General features: G+C 43.3%; 1 protein-coding gene across 4 annotated transcripts in view; it reads right to left on the bottom strand.

Annotated features, from left to right (window-relative positions):
* Nucleotides 1–478: 478 nt before the first annotated feature.
* Nucleotides 479–17,197, bottom strand: part of FOXJ2 (forkhead box J2) — a 31,203-nt gene continuing 14,484 nt past the window's right edge. For 3 of the 4 annotated variants that reach the window (XM_054653249.2, XM_054653238.2, XM_077174136.1), the window contains 10 exons: nucleotides 11,507–11,859; nucleotides 10,922–10,996; nucleotides 8,917–8,985; nucleotides 8,430–8,570; nucleotides 7,818–8,016; nucleotides 5,636–5,956; nucleotides 5,152–5,253; nucleotides 4,483–4,683; nucleotides 3,663–3,761; nucleotides 479–3,094 (listed from right to left, as the gene is read on the bottom strand). In XM_054653249.2, the coding sequence (XP_054509224.2) occupies nucleotides 3,006–3,094; nucleotides 3,663–3,761; nucleotides 4,483–4,683; nucleotides 5,152–5,253; nucleotides 5,636–5,956; nucleotides 7,818–8,016; nucleotides 8,430–8,570; nucleotides 8,917–8,985; nucleotides 10,922–10,996; nucleotides 11,507–11,839 (1,629 nt within the window). In that variant the 5' untranslated portion in view covers nucleotides 11,840–11,859 and the 3' untranslated portion in view covers nucleotides 479–3,005. The remainder of the gene's footprint in view (nucleotides 3,095–3,662; nucleotides 3,762–4,482; nucleotides 4,684–5,151; nucleotides 5,254–5,635; nucleotides 5,957–7,817; nucleotides 8,017–8,429; nucleotides 8,571–8,916; nucleotides 8,986–10,921; nucleotides 10,997–11,506; nucleotides 11,860–17,197) is intronic. The other variant, XM_054653251.2, reaches the window with a different exon arrangement.

The raw sequence follows: 17,197 nt of genomic DNA, 5'->3' as shown, positions 1-17,197 counted from the left end.
GTGTGAAGCTCTCCTTACAAGAGAGATGTGCTTCTTATGTCCTTCCAGTGGAGAAAAAATTTCATCCAGTCAGGCTATTTGGGGTGTTCCCAAGGTTCAATGTTCCCTGCTCCTGAAAAGCAGAAATACATTTACTAGGTACTCTACAGAAGCAGTTTAAAAATCTGCTTTCTGTGTTAGTTCTTCCTTAAAAGAGAAAGGCCAACAAACTGTAAGACAAATAGACACTAAGCATTGGTAGAGTTTTCACTCTGCCTTTCTGGTGAGCATAAACCGAAAGACTCTCGGATCTCGCTGCCCTGAGAACAGCCAGCTGGGAGAACCTTCAGCTCTCAAAATCCTAAAAAATCTCCATCTCAAGAACATCCAGGTGTGGGCTGTCCATTTAGCCTTGTCCACACCCAAATTCTAAGGTGGAAACCAAGCCTTCCTGACAGGCGCCGCTGAAAGAAAAAAATCAATACTGGCACCAAAACAGTTAAACCATAAACATTCACTTTTTCTTTTTATTAAGAAAGCATGCACAAAAATAAACTCGTGAGACCACGCCCCTCTCTCCCTGACCACTGACACAAAGCACTGGGGCCACATTGGGCTGGAGGGGCCTGCAAGACCACTCTGTGGGCCAGGCTGGCCCCCCTGCCCTGCCTGCAGGCTGGTGCCAGCGCACCCGCAGAGCTCCACACCCACCCATCGATGTCTTACCACGCACTAACAACACACATTGATTTCAGGGGCAGAGGAACGAGGCTAATTTGCACACTGACCGGCATGTATTTACATATGCAAATGAGGCACAACTTAATACGCAAATGAGGCAAATATGCAAATGAGGAGCACTTGGATACGCAGAAGGAGCCATCTTGGTTTGTTTTTCTTCCGGTGGTGTTTTCAGACTCCACAGGGCCGGCTCTCAGCAATGTCCACTGCAAAACACTAACTGGCACCTGCCATAAGTTGTCTCTCGTTGTCGCCGGTGCCACTTTCCACAGAAACCTATCACACATGCTTCCAAAGCTGTATCATTCCCATCCTGAGGCAGCAGAGATAACAGCTGACTCCATGTTGAAGCTGTCTGGGATTCCTCATTTCTCTTGGAAATGCTCAGTGACGAACTCCCCCCCAAACACACACTTAAAACAAAACAAAACAAAAAAAAAACCAAAACAAAAAAATCCAACAAAAAAAATCCCAAAAAAAAAGGAAAAAAAAAAAAGTGCTGTTCCCCCCTTCCAATGTAATGAGACCCTGTCCGCTTCCCTGACAACAATCCAATTTCCAATTGGTTTATCCCTACAGCAAATTTTAAAAGCAGTGCAAGTTCCCCACCTTCCTGCAGTCAGAAGAGAGGTTATTACTTTACTCCTGTGCTCCAGGTCTGTCAAGCAGCCATGATAGTCTATTTCCACATTTGTTCCCTTCACTGGTAAATAGGGAATAAGGGCTGGGGGGGAGGCTTTATAAAATATTAAGAAGAAACAAGAGGTTTGACAGAACGGAGCCATACAAGAAAAGAAGGGGAACACAGGACACAACTTTGGGGAGGAAGCATCTAAATGCTCACTCCCATTCCTGCATCTTTCCCACCTTCCTGATTTGCACATGCTGACAAAGCTCATCCTTCAGGATTTACACTAGGTTACATCATCTCCCCAGCTGAACTGCAAGGGGTCCAAGACACCTTCCTCCCTTTCATACTACACTCTTTGGTTGGTCAGTTCAAAACCCTGCCCTGCTTCACCCTCTCTCCCCTAATGCCCCTCTTACAAAAACTGCTTGCAGGGGCCTCTCGGTCCCTGACCAGAGGGTTCAGCCCTTGGCCAGCTGGCCCCCAGTTCAGCCCCACTCTGCCCACCACAAGCCCATTCACCAAGTGGGAACCACTGACAGAGGATGTGCAGCTACACAGCCAGACTCCTGTTGCTGGCACTCTCAACCACAGGCAAGGGCAGCCTCCAAAGAAATATGAGGGGTGGAGGATCAAATAACAATTGGACAAATACTGATAAGAGAAAACTTCCAAATTTGCATATAAAAGGGAAAGCCTCACTACATATTTTGAAAAAGGGCTTGAAAGGGTGTGGGGTGAAAGGAAAAGCTCTGGGGAACAGAATTTGCTGAATCACATGTGACACCCCTGACTGCTTCTTTTACCTGATGGGTATGTAGGCTTCACCTAGAGACTGCAAAAGGCAGTGTAGGAAATGGGTCAGGATTCCCTCAAAATCTCTCAGTCTTCACAGATGGCACCACATTCTGAAACCCAACTTCTCTGCTGAAATACCGTATCTGCTACATTCTCCTTTCTCCAAACTCAGGTCTGCCCTCCCAGCTCAGCTCAGCTCTCCCTACCTCAGGGATTACCCTCTCTTTGTACTTGGGAACACCACTTATTTTCTTGCTGTTCCTGCTGGTGCAACAAAGTTCACAGAGCTAAGATCACCCCTCCAGTGTCCCTTCAGCCCCCTGACCTTTACAACATTTACGAAACATCATAACTACAGGCTCCCAGGGTCCACTAGGCTCTCTCACTCCAGTAGCCAATACGACAGATTCACCGGCCACCTTGAAGGGAAAGAGGGATTGTTAAACGCAAAATAACGGAGGCAGAGAAAGATGCACTCGAGGATTCAGCCTTCCAGGGTCTTTTCATGGCACCAAGGACCCATCTTCCCGCCCTCCACAGGGCACTGCGCAACACGAAAGAGCCGATCTGATGCGTCTGAGGCCACCGGAGGAGGGGGAGGGCTGTGCTCAATTATTGGTAATAATAATAATAACAATAATAATAATAAACAAAAAAAGAAAAGAAGATAAAACAGGACGCAAGGAAGGATTATCTTCGGCAGCATCTTGCGGTGGCTTCTCTGGCGGAGATAGAGAATATATATCTATATACAGGCAAGGCAGGGAGACTGGGGAGGGTGGTGCTGACACCATTGACCCCATGTCCCCCTCCCCTCCCACGTCCTTCATAAAGGACGGGCTATCAAGTCTGTAACTCGCTAGGTGATCAAGTCCCAGTCGAAATCATCGGGGATTTCCTCATTGGCGCCTGGAGGAGGCCCTGGAGGTCGAGGGACCAGATGATGGGCTGAGCCAAAAAGAAGAAAAAAGAAGAAAAAGGAAAGAGGAGAGTTAGATTCTAAAACTACATGTTTTTTCACAGTGGGTCCTTGGGCAAAAGAAATCAAAAGTGATTTGGGCCCTCTCCTTTGCAACAAGCAAGAACACTATAGGCATTAATCTCTGTCAGCATCTACCAGTGTCTGGGAATGTTCTGCTGTGAAATTCTCCACAGCAGCTTCTACAGAAGTTAAGTTTCAACCTCCTTTACTTACCTCATAGCTGACTGCTGATAGAACACAAATAACTTCATCAACAGAAGCTTCTCATGTGCAGCTGTCTTCAAACAACTAACTGAGGGTGAGGCTAAGCTAGAAGACTGTTTATGTGAAGTGAAAGAAATCAGGCCTTTGAAATCCTAAACCTTCCCAGAGCTATAAGAGAGCCCTAAATGGAGGGTCCCTTGCAGTCCATGCTCCCTCTCTACCCACAGTGCTCCATTTGATTACTAAGTGCTTTGGGACAAGTGCACCAAGGGGTTGGGAACCAGTTCTTTAATGTTCATTGGTGTAATATGCCTTAACATCACCCCTTACCTGGGCGATTATATCCCGGAGAGTCCTGGGTAGAAATCTGGTACATAGGAGATGGCCCGGAGAAGAGATGGGGAGGCTGGGGCTGACCATAGGAGTTCACTGTGAAAGGAAATGAATTAAGAAAAAAAAAAACAAAACAACTGTTAATGTTCAGGTCAGAAGTCTTGCCCCTGAGTGGGTGGCAGCTCAGCCACAGAGCAACTCACTCAGACCCACAGGATACTGAGGAGATATTCAGCTGTTGAGTCCTAACTCCAAGCTATAGCTTGGTCAGAGATCTTGTTCTTGAAACCAGGAGTTTCTCTATTATTGTAAGAGAAGAAAATTTTCATCCAGAAACACCACAAGCTGGCTTGATATCATCCATTTAGTTCAGTAGTAGATGACACACACCATTTCAGTTCTATCAAGACTGCCATATCCCCTCCTCAGAATGCATCCCCTACCCCTTCTACAGTATTTCTCTAACAAGGGTGCAAGAGCTTTCTCCTTTATTGCTCCTGCCATCTGGAATAGCAAACTCTGTACCTTGCCATTCCTCTCTGGTGGTCACCTAAAAAAATACTTCTCCTCTTTCAGGTTTGACTTTTAAATCTATTCCTGCCTGGAGGTTGCCTGTCAATAGCATGCATCACGTAACAGCAGTCTGTCCAGACCACAAGTATAGGACATCCCAGTTCTTTAAAGCCAGAGAAGGCTGAGTTGTGATGAACAGCTCTGACAGCCTAGCTCTGAGTTGCTCAGTGCTGCATTGCCTGGTAAGGCTGCAAGTAGTTTAGAATACTCACAAAATTGGGCCTTCATTTGCATGTAATTTTACCTTGGTTCATGGATTGCTCCTGTTTGCCACTGTTCAGGGCACAAGAATCAGAGATTCGAGGGGGCTGCTGTGGGCCAACCAGATGAGGGAGCTGACCAGTCTGGGTAAGGAAGTGATTAAGGGAGTCACAGAGGTTGGCAATATGGTGTTGATCCAGCGTCCAGTTCTTCCGCTCAGCCTGGCGCAAACTCTCCATGAGCTCTGCAGGGGACAGAGGAGAGTGTCAAAGACAGCAGTCACACTGTGATCTTCCCTGCAAAGAATTTCTGTCTTCTGTCCCTAAATCCTACCGCCTCCTCACAAACCAAACTTTATTGTTTCAAATCTGTCGCCAGACTCCTGAAGAGCTCCACATCTAAGATACTGTCACACTGACTCAGGTAGGGCAAGGAAGAGTTGGAAGGAAAAAGCTCCGTTAGCTTTCTGACATACTTTTATGACTTAATTCTCCCTGCTCCAAATCCTGCAGTGTTCACTCAAGTGCTTCAGGATGTTTAACAGAACCCATGAAGTAGGATACCTCTTTTTAAAAATGAGGTGAATCACTGAGAAATCCAGGTACTTGCCACAGTTACACTGAAAAATAACATCCCTGCACAGCACTTGCGTGTTCTAGACTACAGCCCTAGTCATTGAGTCACTAGCCTTAGTCACTAGGCCAACACTGACCTGAGAATTGGGAGTGCTCAATGCTAGACCAGTTCAGCCGGTTTACCATCTTGAAGCTTTCCTTCAGGGAATCAATGTTGGAGCACCAATCAGGGGGAAACGCTGGAATGAAACAGGGACAAGATTAATACAACACAGATCACCCTTCCTCTCCACCCCTATAAAAAGACTGGCACCTCTTCACCAAAGAGCCTGATGCTACAGCAGCTAGAAATCCTTTCTCCCTTGGAAAACCAGGGGCGGTATCTCCTTTTTCACTAAGGCCCTGACTTTATGCTGCATCCCTTAACAGAATCCCAAACCCAGGGTGATATGTTCTCCATTCTCCAGATTTCCTTCTCAGATTTCAACCGTATCCGGCTTTCTCCCATTTTCTACACACAGGTAGGCACTACTTAGGGAAAGCTCACTTGTGGGATTTCTGTCTGGGGGCTCCTCACTGCTCCTTTTCCCCCATTCATGCTTTCCATCACCCCGGACTCACCAAAGCCAGCGTTGTTGATTGAAGCCTGTGACTGCTGCTGCTGCTGGTGTGGCTGCTGCTGTGGGTGGGAGTGTGGGTGATGCTGTTGATGCTGGTGGTAACCTCCATGCTGCATCGGGGGCGGGTGCATGGACATCACTGGCGGAGGGCCATAACCTTCACCACCCTGCTGCTTTCCTCCTTGGGATGGGCAACCCTCTGGGGTTGGAGTGTGGAGTGGGGGAGCAGCACCCACTGAGGAGGGGCCTTGCTGCTGCTGCTGCTGGTACATGTAGTAATTGTGGTTGGAGGGCTGCATGTCACCAAGGAGTGAAGAGAAACCTGCCGAGTAAATGAAAGAGGAAGGAGCTTTAAGAGAGCCTGGATCAGACCTCTGCTTACATTATCCAGCTCTAATTTCACACAGCTCATCCCGATATTTATGAAGCTTTAGGAGTGCCCTCTACAGGCTGCCAGCAACCATCACTTGTGCAGTTATGCCCTTGCTGTGCTCCAGACACAAAACAAAATGCTCTACAACAAAGACCCAGAAGGATTTTAGTACAGCGTTAGGCACTTAAGTTCCTCCTTGGATTTTTTCCTAGACTGACCAAAGTAACCCAACCTCTCCTGAAATGTCAAGCACATGTTGTTTTCCTATAAATGACCATTAAGCATACTTAAACAGTAGAACATTTAGGAAATTGATAACTTAATGCATCTGACTTGCTTGTTTCCAAAGACTCCCTTCAGCTCCCCTTCTTACAAGCAGCTTGGTCAGGAATCTTCACAATTTTTCTCACATTGATCATAAGAGGTCATAAAAGACTCTGCTTTTGTACAAAGAGCACACTGCACACACCAGGGCTCCTTTATTACTTTCATTCCTCCTGACTCACTGGGTGTGTCATGTCTATCCTCCTGTATTTCAGACAACCTCTACACGTGAGAGCATCAAGTATTTTCTATCCTTCCCCAACACCAGGAGCTCAGCAGATCTCTTCTATCTGCTTCCCCTGTCCATTCTCCCCATACACTGGGGAACCTCTGTGGAAAACCAGTCAGGGGCACTGCATGCCATTAACCTGAGCCACTCACTTCTTCCTTTGAGTACCTTTACTTGACCATCTGCAAGCAAGCCTCACATTTTCACAAGATTCAACATCAACCCTTCGAGTATCCTACTACTGTCCTAGGGCAAAAGGATGAATACTGCCATCCTAACTCAAAAGTTGCCAACAAAATTTTTTCAAAAACTGCAAGTTTTCCTACACTGCCATGCAGCCTACAACTTGGAGGGAAAAAAACAGCAGCTGCTAAGTTTGTAAAATCAGAGGAACACACCAAGCCAAGGTTCTTATCTACATTTTTCTAGCTTGCTCATACTACAACACCTCACACAACAGGCTCCTAATAGGAGTGCCAGCATGATGACAGCAGTGAAAGTATATACATTTTTATTTCACTGAAGCTTCAAGCTCAGGAGGCCCTTTCTGGAGTGGCAAACTTTGCCTGCACTGTGTGATGGCTGATAGCACAGGCGAAAAACTCATGTAACAACATATTCCTTTTTACACCAGATTAATATTTAGAAGAGTGTTTAAAGGCAGAAAGAGCTTTAAGTTTTTCTGAAGTATTTTCCATGGGCATCTCATCCCTGAAGTGATTCTGCCCTCTTCTGGCTGCTTATTCACTCCCAGAAATGCAAGATATGAATGGAGTTGGAGGCCCTCTCTTCTCTGCTCTAAATCCACAAAGCTCAATTCTCCAAGGCCTTGTACAATCCTACTTTTAACAGATCTCAGCAATGATGATTTTCCACTCTCCTTCTGAGAAACTCCAGATGCAACAATCCCCTCCCTCTTACGGTTTCTAGTCTGACAGACTGTGAATGTTTCTCTGGCATGCTTTTCTTCAGGACTTCATTTTTCCCAGCTTCTGCCATTTTAGTATTTGCATTTGTATCAACACAAGGCATTTTTAAATCATTGTGCTTTTTTATTCTGAGAGAACTAGGGGGAGCAATGCATAAAAGGACGTGCAGATTTCTTATCAGCTCCTGGCAGAAGTAATTACAGCATGCCAAAGAAGGAAAGTCTGTTTGCACAGGCTCCTAAACGAGGAAAGATCTGAGAGATGCCAAATGGACAAGACTGTGTGGGCAGATACCTGCCCACCCCACATGACGCATGTAGTTACTCACCGTGCTGAGAGGAAGATGATTTCTCCAGCATGGATTTGTAGAGATTTCGGAAGGACCAGCTAAGGTCCTGGAAGTTGATCTCGGAGTAGGAGAACTTGAAGTCATGGTTGGCACTGTACAGCGGAGGTGGCACATCGGCCCCTTCACGGCCCTGCCCCCCTGCTACAGTAGAGGCAACATCCACAGGCCCTGCACCCTGCTAAGGGAGGCAGAAATAAGGCCTTCAGTCTGTACTAGGATTTGCAGCTTGAGACAGAGATCAGACTAGATACACATAGAACATGTACTGATATCCTGTATCACTTAGCTCATCTTCCAACAAATCTTCCCAAACACCATTTTCTTGAGGAACACCAACCACAGCACAATGGCTCCAGCTTTTTCTTCAGCTAATACCATTATGCCTTTATCCTTATCCCCATCCAACCCTTTGCTAAAATTCACTTCCTCCTTATTTTCCATCTTGGCAATTTCAGCTCCTTTCCTTCTTTTTATTTTTGCCTCCATATCACAATTTTCACAATTCCCTCTCCTCACCACTTCGCTTTTCCATTCATGCACTCCTCCCACTCTCCTTTTCCTCCCACTTCTATCCTTTTCCCCACGGCTCACCTGACTGTAGTTAGCAATGGGGGTGGTGCTCTGGATCGACATCTGAGGGGTGGCCTCAGGTGGCAAAGAGGCTTCTGTGCTGACTGGAACAGCCCCTCGGGGGCTTTTACTTGCTTCTTGCTCTGGGGAGTCTTGTGGTATCTGTGGATGGGGAAGAAAGAGAGAAGGAGAGGAGCAGAAATCAAAAACAGATGGAGAAGTGAAACTACAGATGGGAAGCCAGCTCCCCCGCTGTAGAAGTTCATGGCTTAAAAAAGAGGAGGACTGGGCCTTAGTCACTGAAAAGTCAGGATAAAGGACTTCAGACAAGATTAACTTTGCTACTGAATAGCAGCAACAACAGGCAATCAACAGGACATACGTACTAGTTCAGTCCTGGCCTTTTTCTGCCCATCTATACCCCCTGACCCCAAAAACATTATCATGGTCTGGTGCTGGAAGGGAATTCCCAGCCCACTCCATGCTGTGTGGAAAGAAAAACACTCACGTCATCATCTGGAGGATGCCGCCTCTTGCGAGATATATCTGGACATGTATCTATTGTCCAGTAAGAGCCCTGGAAAGAAAACCCATGGGTGAATGAATGATGAAATCACAGAGCTTCCTGAAGTAGGGGGCTGCTCACTCAAGAAATGCAGCACCAACTAAACATTAGGACCACAAGGACCATCCTCTAGAACCTCACACAACTGAGACTCAGGTGTTGCCAAGAGATTCCTTTCTTGCATTGGGTTGCACTGGACTATGGGGAACAATGCTACTGGTGGAAGGCAGAATCCTCTACTTTCCATCACTCTTGAGACAGGACACAAAAGGACGGTTTGATCCAAGCTGAGTGAACTCTTTTGGGCCTGCACACTCCTTTCAGTGGCTTCCTCACAATCTGAATTTATGATTAACTCATGAGAACCAACTCAACGTTGGTATTTGGCAGAGACAGCCAGAAGGATTGCTCTTTTTTCATGATTGTGAGACTACACTTCAAGCATCCACAGAGGGCCCGTGATGGCTAAGAAATAAACCACTGTTAAGAACTAAAACAAATTATGTAAAGAGGGGTCTGTTTAGCTTGGACAAGAAAAAGCTAAGTGGATCAAACCACTGCCTTCAACTGTGGAAGCGTATTATAAAAGATCAAATTCTTTTCAGAATCAAATTCTTCTCAAAAATGTACAGCACAAGAAGAGGTAAAAAATACAAGTTACAGCAAGGAAAAGTACAGTCAGATATAAACAAAACTTTCTTCACAATCATGGTGGTGCAGAACTAGAACAAATGCCCAGTTTTGCTATCTCCATCCCTGGAGATATTAAAAATTTGAACAGATCTCATCAGCCTAATGTTATTGTTCCCATCTGGGAGAGGATAGGGGTACATGTCAACCCCTAGACCTCCCTTTCAATATAAAACAGCATATAATTATGAGTGTTGTCTTCTGACTAAGTTTAAAAAGAACTCTAAAGTGGATTTAGCTTGTTTTAACCTCCCATCAAGATCTGAATAATCCGAATAAGCAACAAGCACAGGTTTTCATTATAAACCCAGCCCAACATGCCAATGAACACCTGCAAACATATACCCTTAAGTCAGTCAGGATTTCCTGGAATAAGCCACATAATTAATGGTATTTTTGAGCTGTGATGCTCAAAGATCTACTATTTTCACTTATAGATGCCAACTGAGCACCACGCAGTCCTTTAAATATAACCTGAAATAAAGGCCTGAGCAAATGGTCCTTTCTTGCAACTTTAGGATGAGGGGGAGGAGACAATCCTTGTGTCTAAATACACAGCTTCTTACCCCTACCATCTCCTCCTGCTTGTTTGGTTGTGGGCTTTTTCAGACAGTAATATCTGCATGCCAAGATGCCAAGTCTTGGTTTTGCTAGCAATCCCCCTTTACAATCTATGCGTACTATCACAGCTTTCCTTAGTTAGCCAACATATTCCTAAATTCTTGAGTTTTTACTCGTAAATAATCTCTACAGATTTAAACTATGTGATGATGACATATTTTTCCAACACCAAATACTTTGCAATCTATATAGGTAGCAATTCTGCTCTCATTTCCATGGATCCTGCCTCCATGAAATCCATGCCACATCACAGTCCTACTGTTCACCAGCAGCCACTATGCTCTCTCATAGCAGAACAAGTTGGACTATACTCACATTTTACACACAAAGATAAAGAAGAAAAAGAAACAAAATTAATAAAGTACATTCAATCACACTTTTGACTTCTGCCACTATCTTTAAAGTCAACTGAAGATCACAGGTAAGAAAAATAATTACTAAAACCCTTAAAGTTCCTTTACAGGTTCCCTTTAAGTAAATGCTTCTGTAGCCAAAGGACTGCAGTAAATCTTACTACTGCTTCCATTTTTGCCTACACTTTAGGTTTCAAATTCCAACCATGAGTTAGAAAGGGGCAACCCCAGCTTATTTCCCTGCAGTTTTAAATTGCTTGCCCAGGAGCATGCAGATTTCTTACCTTCCCAGGATCATCTCTTGGTCGAGGCACCTTTCGAAAACATTTATTCAGAGAAAGGTTATGACGAATAGAGTTCTGATGAGAGAGTAAGAGATACAAGTAAGTGCTACAACAAAAACATACAGTCTTCTGAGTACATGCTGGAGCAGAGGAAAATAGGGTGGTACATAAAAGCCAAAGCTCACTACACATCGCTGGAATGGGGCAGAACAGAAGCTGTGGAAAGGGACGGATTAAGATAGTTAATATGGGGCTGAACCACCTCTACACCTATAGAAGGTGCAATGAAAATAGCATCAGTGTGATGCAGAGAATGGTAGTGATGTGTGCTTTGTGGGGGATTTTTTTTTTTGTTTTCCTTGGTTGGTGGTGGTGGGTTTTGTGTGCACTCCTTCTTCATGGACCCCCATATATGTTCAACAAAATTCTCAGGAAAATGGGACTGCTGGCTCTGCATTTTCTCCAGTTGGTCAACTTAGTTTTATATCAGTCTTATTTTAATCAGTGAAGCTATTCTGCATAGAATTAAGAAAGTAAGCCTTATAATTAGGCAAAAAAGGGTACTTCAGCGATGCAAGCCCTCACCTTCCAACCAATACCAGCATTTTTGTAGTAGGGAAAGTTGTCGCAGATCCAACGGTAGATCTCACTAAGCGTCATCTTCTTGGCAGGTGATGAGTTGATGGCATATGTGATCAAAGTGGCATAGCTGTAACGTGGCTTCCCATCTTGGTGCACTGCTGCCTCATCCTTACTCAGTGTGGCGTTGGGATCTGTTGGTGAGCCTGGGGGACACTTTCGGGCAGACCCTGGAGGTCCTGCTTGTGAGGAACCCCCTAATTTTTCAATAGTAGCCCTTAAAGTAAGCTGTGGGAGCCAGTCTATGGAAGTGAGGCTGCTTTCCAGGTCAGAGGCCATGCTGCTGGAAGCAGGAATATCTGTGAGGAGAAAGGAGAGGAAAGGAAACCCTTGAGACACAAACAAGGTGAAGCCTAAGAACAGAAACATCCATTTGCCTTCTCCTCCTGCTATCATAAATACCTGTATGAAGATCATCCTAATTTATTTATCTTACTCACAGCTAGCCAGAACCATTCCATGAACCATGACTGTGCCTCAGGGAGGACCATCCGTACTGAGGGCAGAGGGGACAGTGCTTTTCCACACTGATGGTAACATTGCTAGGGCAGGCTTACCCCAGGGCACTGCTCCCAGGTAAAAAGCCAAGATCTGTTTAAGGGAAGTGGGGCCCTTTCAGCAGGTATATCACATTCACTCCTTTACTACATAATCCATATAACCTTGGTACGCTTCACCAAGATTACATGTGATCCAGTACGTTTATGGCGTCAGGTAAGAGGAAAATCATAGCTAAAAGGGAATATTCATTCATGCCACACACAAACCACAATTTAATTAGATCATCTGCAAAGTCAGGACTATCTTAATTTGAGGGGAAATTAATTTCTCTCTGAGGCCTAGCCTCTCTTTTTGCATTAGGTGACATTATAATGAATCCTATTCCTTAGAGCTAGGATTACATATCTCATTTTAAAACACCAAGATCATGCATAATACTATATATAGATAATTACATCTACCATGTCAAGTTGGAACAGACTATATTAAGCTCATAATAGTTAAAGCTTTGCCTGCTATAACCAGTTTTTCCTAAAAAAAAAAAAATATATATATATATTTAAATTCTGCTTAATTCACACTATAGCAGGCAAGTATTTTCTCCAATTCTGAGACACAGAAAAAACTTACTTGTCTGAAATCACACAAGTTTGCTGCAGGAAGAGACTCAGAATAAACGTTCTCTCATAAACGTTATATACTTCCCCTCAGAAAAATAAACCACACCTGGCTAGCAGTTGTATACAGGGATTTCTACATAATTATTTTATAAGAAGAAAACATTTTGCAGCATGAACTTGTATGAACTTGCACACTTAGCACACTAAGTTTTCTGTAGTCTGTTGCAGTGGACAGGCAGCAGAAAGTCCGTCATTCCTACTCACAACTGGCTGCATTGCTATACTGGGAGCAATCCCTTGAAGTCTGGACTGAGGGAGCTAAGTTTCCAAGGCCATAACTTGCATTGCTCTTTGCATAAAGAGAAGAAACATGTCTTGAAGGCATGCAAATTCTATACCTTTCATTTCTGAAATTAGTCATTCCAGAAGATTAAATGGTACTTTCTTTGAGCATGCTGGAGCATAGACAAGGCAAACACACAAACACACTTATGTCTGTATAGCAAATTAAACACTTGCATACATGTAAGAGAGAAGAGACTGACATGAACACACTCTGCTTAGGAAAGATTCGTCAGCAGACACCTCCCACTGAGTGCATCACTCAGATGAGTGGATCAGATGAGACAGGGAGACACCCATCTGCATGAATACCAATTAGGTACTCGTTCTAAAAATAGGCATTTGACAATAACACAGTGTGGATGCACAGATCCAGAGACAGATGCACCCAGCATTTTGACACTGAAGCTACCCGTTCTTCCCCCACACCCATATGCATTCTACCTTTCACTTCTGCACTCCAGTGCCTCACAGCACCAAAGCAATGAAGTCCATACTCCAACGCATTCATATGCGCTAAACCTTTCATTTCCATGCATGTGCTCACCACACCTCTTAGGGCTCAAACACCTACACAATACCCTAACAAAATCCATCCCTCAGCCCCCACAGGCAGTGGCATCAGAGCCCTGGCCTCAGGAAACACGTCCTAATTGCACAGCTAACACCATCACTCACTCTTAGGCACCCAGACTTAGAAGTGTAATTGCAGCACCACAGCATCTATGGCGAGTAGAAACATTTTTATGTCTGGGGAGGAAAGGAAAAGCCCATCAGCTACCAACTTACCCATCTACTCATCTGCCACACTCTCACTTGGGACAGGCATTACTACCTGCTGCACAGCTAATTGATCCAAGCTGCAAAGGGCTTTCCACTATCCAGCCCCCTCAAGTTGAGCTTTATTGAACAACTCGTTTTGACTGATTTAATCTAGTATCAAACATTTGAAATTTACACAAATTTAAAAAAAAATAGCAAGACTATTCTTTTGTGAATAATACAAGGGAAAAGCAACAATATATTTTGCCCTCATTAAAAGTAGTACCCCACCTGGAAGAAAACAAACAACTAAATGTTAAGTTGAATGCTTCATTTTGTAAGCGTCTCATATAAATTTTAAGTTCTATGGTGCAAGCAGAAAAAAAATTACTGCTTCTTGTTAAACCATTATGAAATATCAGTTGCATTAACAATACAACTCCAAAGTAAAATAAACACAAATTTATCTGTTCCACCCCCTCCCCCCTTTTTGCTTTTTAAAGACAAGCAGAGAAATCAAGAAAATTAGGTTATAAAAGCATATGGCAGATTGAGATACCAATCTGAAACACAGAAATTCAAGAAACAGAAGAAAGCACTGTTGTTTTGACAGAGCTTCAGGTTTGCCCAGGTTATGTCAGTAGAGCATCTGGGATGATTGGCTATGCAGTAAAATGTAAGGCTGATATGCAACATCTGCATCATCAAATACACAAGCTTTTGTGCATTTGTATAAAATAGACTCGTCAGGGAGACAAGCAAAATTAGAATTGGGTCAGATTACACCCACACTAAGAAATATAATATTTTTATTCCTTGGCTTATAAAAATCTTTGACAAGAAAACAAAATCAAAAAATCTTAAAAAAAAAAACAAAACAAAAAAAACCCCAAAAAACCCCAAACTAAACCCTGTGTCTATATATGCACTTGTCACCCAGTACTGAAACACTTTTCAGTAAAACACAGCAGCTTTTTAAGAAGATAAGAAGATATACACTAGACAGTAATTTAGGACTGAAAGCAAAGAGTCAGACCAAACAGCAATCACATGGGAAATTTCAAAGCAGTGGAATAAGACCTTTTTTTCCAAGTTTGCACTTGATCATGTTACTGGATTTGCTGGCAATATGGGATCTGTAATAATTAAGCATAGTCAAACACTAGGTAAGGTGGCAATTCCACAACACTTTCAGGGCAACAATAATTTCGTGTAATTGGCTACTAAATTATTTAAAAGAATATTTGCTATGCAGTACATATTACTGTTATTTTATGTTGCATTTCTCATTCACCTGACCCAAGTATTTGGTGCATCAGCTTGACACTACTAAATGGCATGATAAAACAAGACTGCAGCCAAACCAGAGCAGCTGATCATTCTTCCAACTTTCCTTTCCCAGCTTATTGCCTGGCAAATCTTTTGAACTCTTCTCTTATGATCCCACTCAAACAAAGAAAAAGCCAGTAATAACTAATAAGCACATGGAACTGAAATAAAGGGTGCTTTAAAAATCCTACCACATTAGCAAGTCAGAATTAATTTTCAAGAAGTAAAAAGAAAGTCGAAGACCAGAATTCACAATGTCCCACTTTACAAGGTAAATGCTATCTGTTTATGTATTTTGCTGAATTTAAAATGCAAGGTTAGAGTAGCCAAGGTCATAACCACCATCAACAGCTGGAAGGCGACAGCAGAGTCTTCATTTCTCAAGCACTAAATAGTTACAGTACAATCCCAAGTCAGACAGGTCAGAGAGATGCAAAAAGTCCAGCCAAGCACGGATCCTGAACTACAGTTAAACAGACAAGAATCCATCCAATTCATAAGAAAAATGTATTAAAGAAAATTCCTGCATTGAATACCTTTTAATAACCACTAATTCACTTCAGACTAGACCTACAGCTTTCTAGGAAAACTGCTGTCTTACTTTGAATCTTTGCAAGTAGCAAGCGGAAGCTCCTGCTGCAAATGCAAGCCAGGCTCCTGTTGATGGGACAGTAAGGGCCATCCCTTAGCAGTGCTGAAGAAATCTGTACTTTGCTACTCTGCAAATGCTCACTCTAAGCCAGCCAGATCTTACCCAGGGTCACTGCTACTTGCCCATCAGGACAGAAAAACACATGAAATGTGGGGAACAACACACTAAGGGTCCCACTGAGCACAGAGTTAATAAACATTTATAGCCTGAAGCATTCTCTAAGGCTGGATTCAAGGGCTGGGCAGGCAGAACCAGTTGGGACTGAAATAGGGAGCCATACAATGCTGTGCACTGCCTACAGAAGATGCCTATTCTAGAATAAATCTCTACATTTACATTTTTCTGTGTTTACTTTCACTGTTGCTTTATTTGCTAGTATTCTGATCCAACAAAACACTATGACAAAAAGATTTAAAGGAGACTCAAGTTTCTCAACATGAACTTTGAGAGAAAAAACTAAAACAGACTACCAAGCAATGACAGACATTGCTGCAGAACACCTATGAATAGGTGACTACTTGTATTTCAGTACCTGAAACACAGATCCAGTGATCTAACTAACAATATCCGTCTAATATACTCAGAGATACCCCTAGTCTCTAAGGTATTTAGTAGATTTAAAAACTGTCAAAAAAAGGACTATTTGACTACAACCTTTCTAAAATAATGTCACATTGTGAGGAGTAAAAGGAAAACATGCATGAAGAAATGAAGAGCCTCTACTTTGGTGAAAAAAGGCAGTTCCAATGTACTTGTGTAAATAACACGCTCAAAAAACTCTGTGTCCTCATCCAGTACAAGAAGGGGAAAATAATTTAGCTGAGTCTAGAAGGAAGAGAAATTTGCCATTTTAAGATATGTGCTTTCCCTCATAAAGAAGGTGGTGTGAACTAGGATGGCAGGAATAAAACACTTAAAAATCCGATCTTCTCTAAGCAAACATTCTCACAGAAATACTTGCTTCATGTAAGAAATAAGAAAAGAGGATACTGATTATCTGCCCAGACTGAAATTGCTATCCATCGTTTTGGTAACTCCTTGTGAGAAGCCTTCAGGAAATGTTTATATTTCTGGAATCAAATGAAGGAAGAGAGGCTGGTGGGTATTGTTCATAAAACAAAACTTAACCTGGAAGGAATGATAGGTGTCATGTTACTGACAAAAGAAAGGCATTGCAGTTTGACAGCACCCTTCTGCCTTCAGTTCCATATGAAAGGAGGAAAACCCATCCCTGGGGGCAAGGAGCTAAGAGAAATTCTCATACCCTAGAACCATGCTTCCCTTTTTGGGGAGCAGTAGAACAAGCCAAAAAATGTTTTCCCAATTACAGGCTTGCAGATATGGTAACAGGAGGCACATGGTTCTCGCTAGTCATGAGCCACAAAGGGAAAAGGGATCCAACCAAAGGAAGCCACTGTCACCTAAGAGCAC

The sequence above is a fragment of the Agelaius phoeniceus genome, chromosome 2, assembly GCF_051311805.1.
Source record: "Agelaius phoeniceus isolate bAgePho1 chromosome 2, bAgePho1.hap1, whole genome shotgun sequence".
NCBI lineage: Eukaryota > Metazoa > Chordata > Aves > Passeriformes > Icteridae > Agelaius > Agelaius phoeniceus.
Note: the sequence above shows the minus strand (reverse complement) of the source record. Positions and strands in the feature narration are given on the sequence as shown.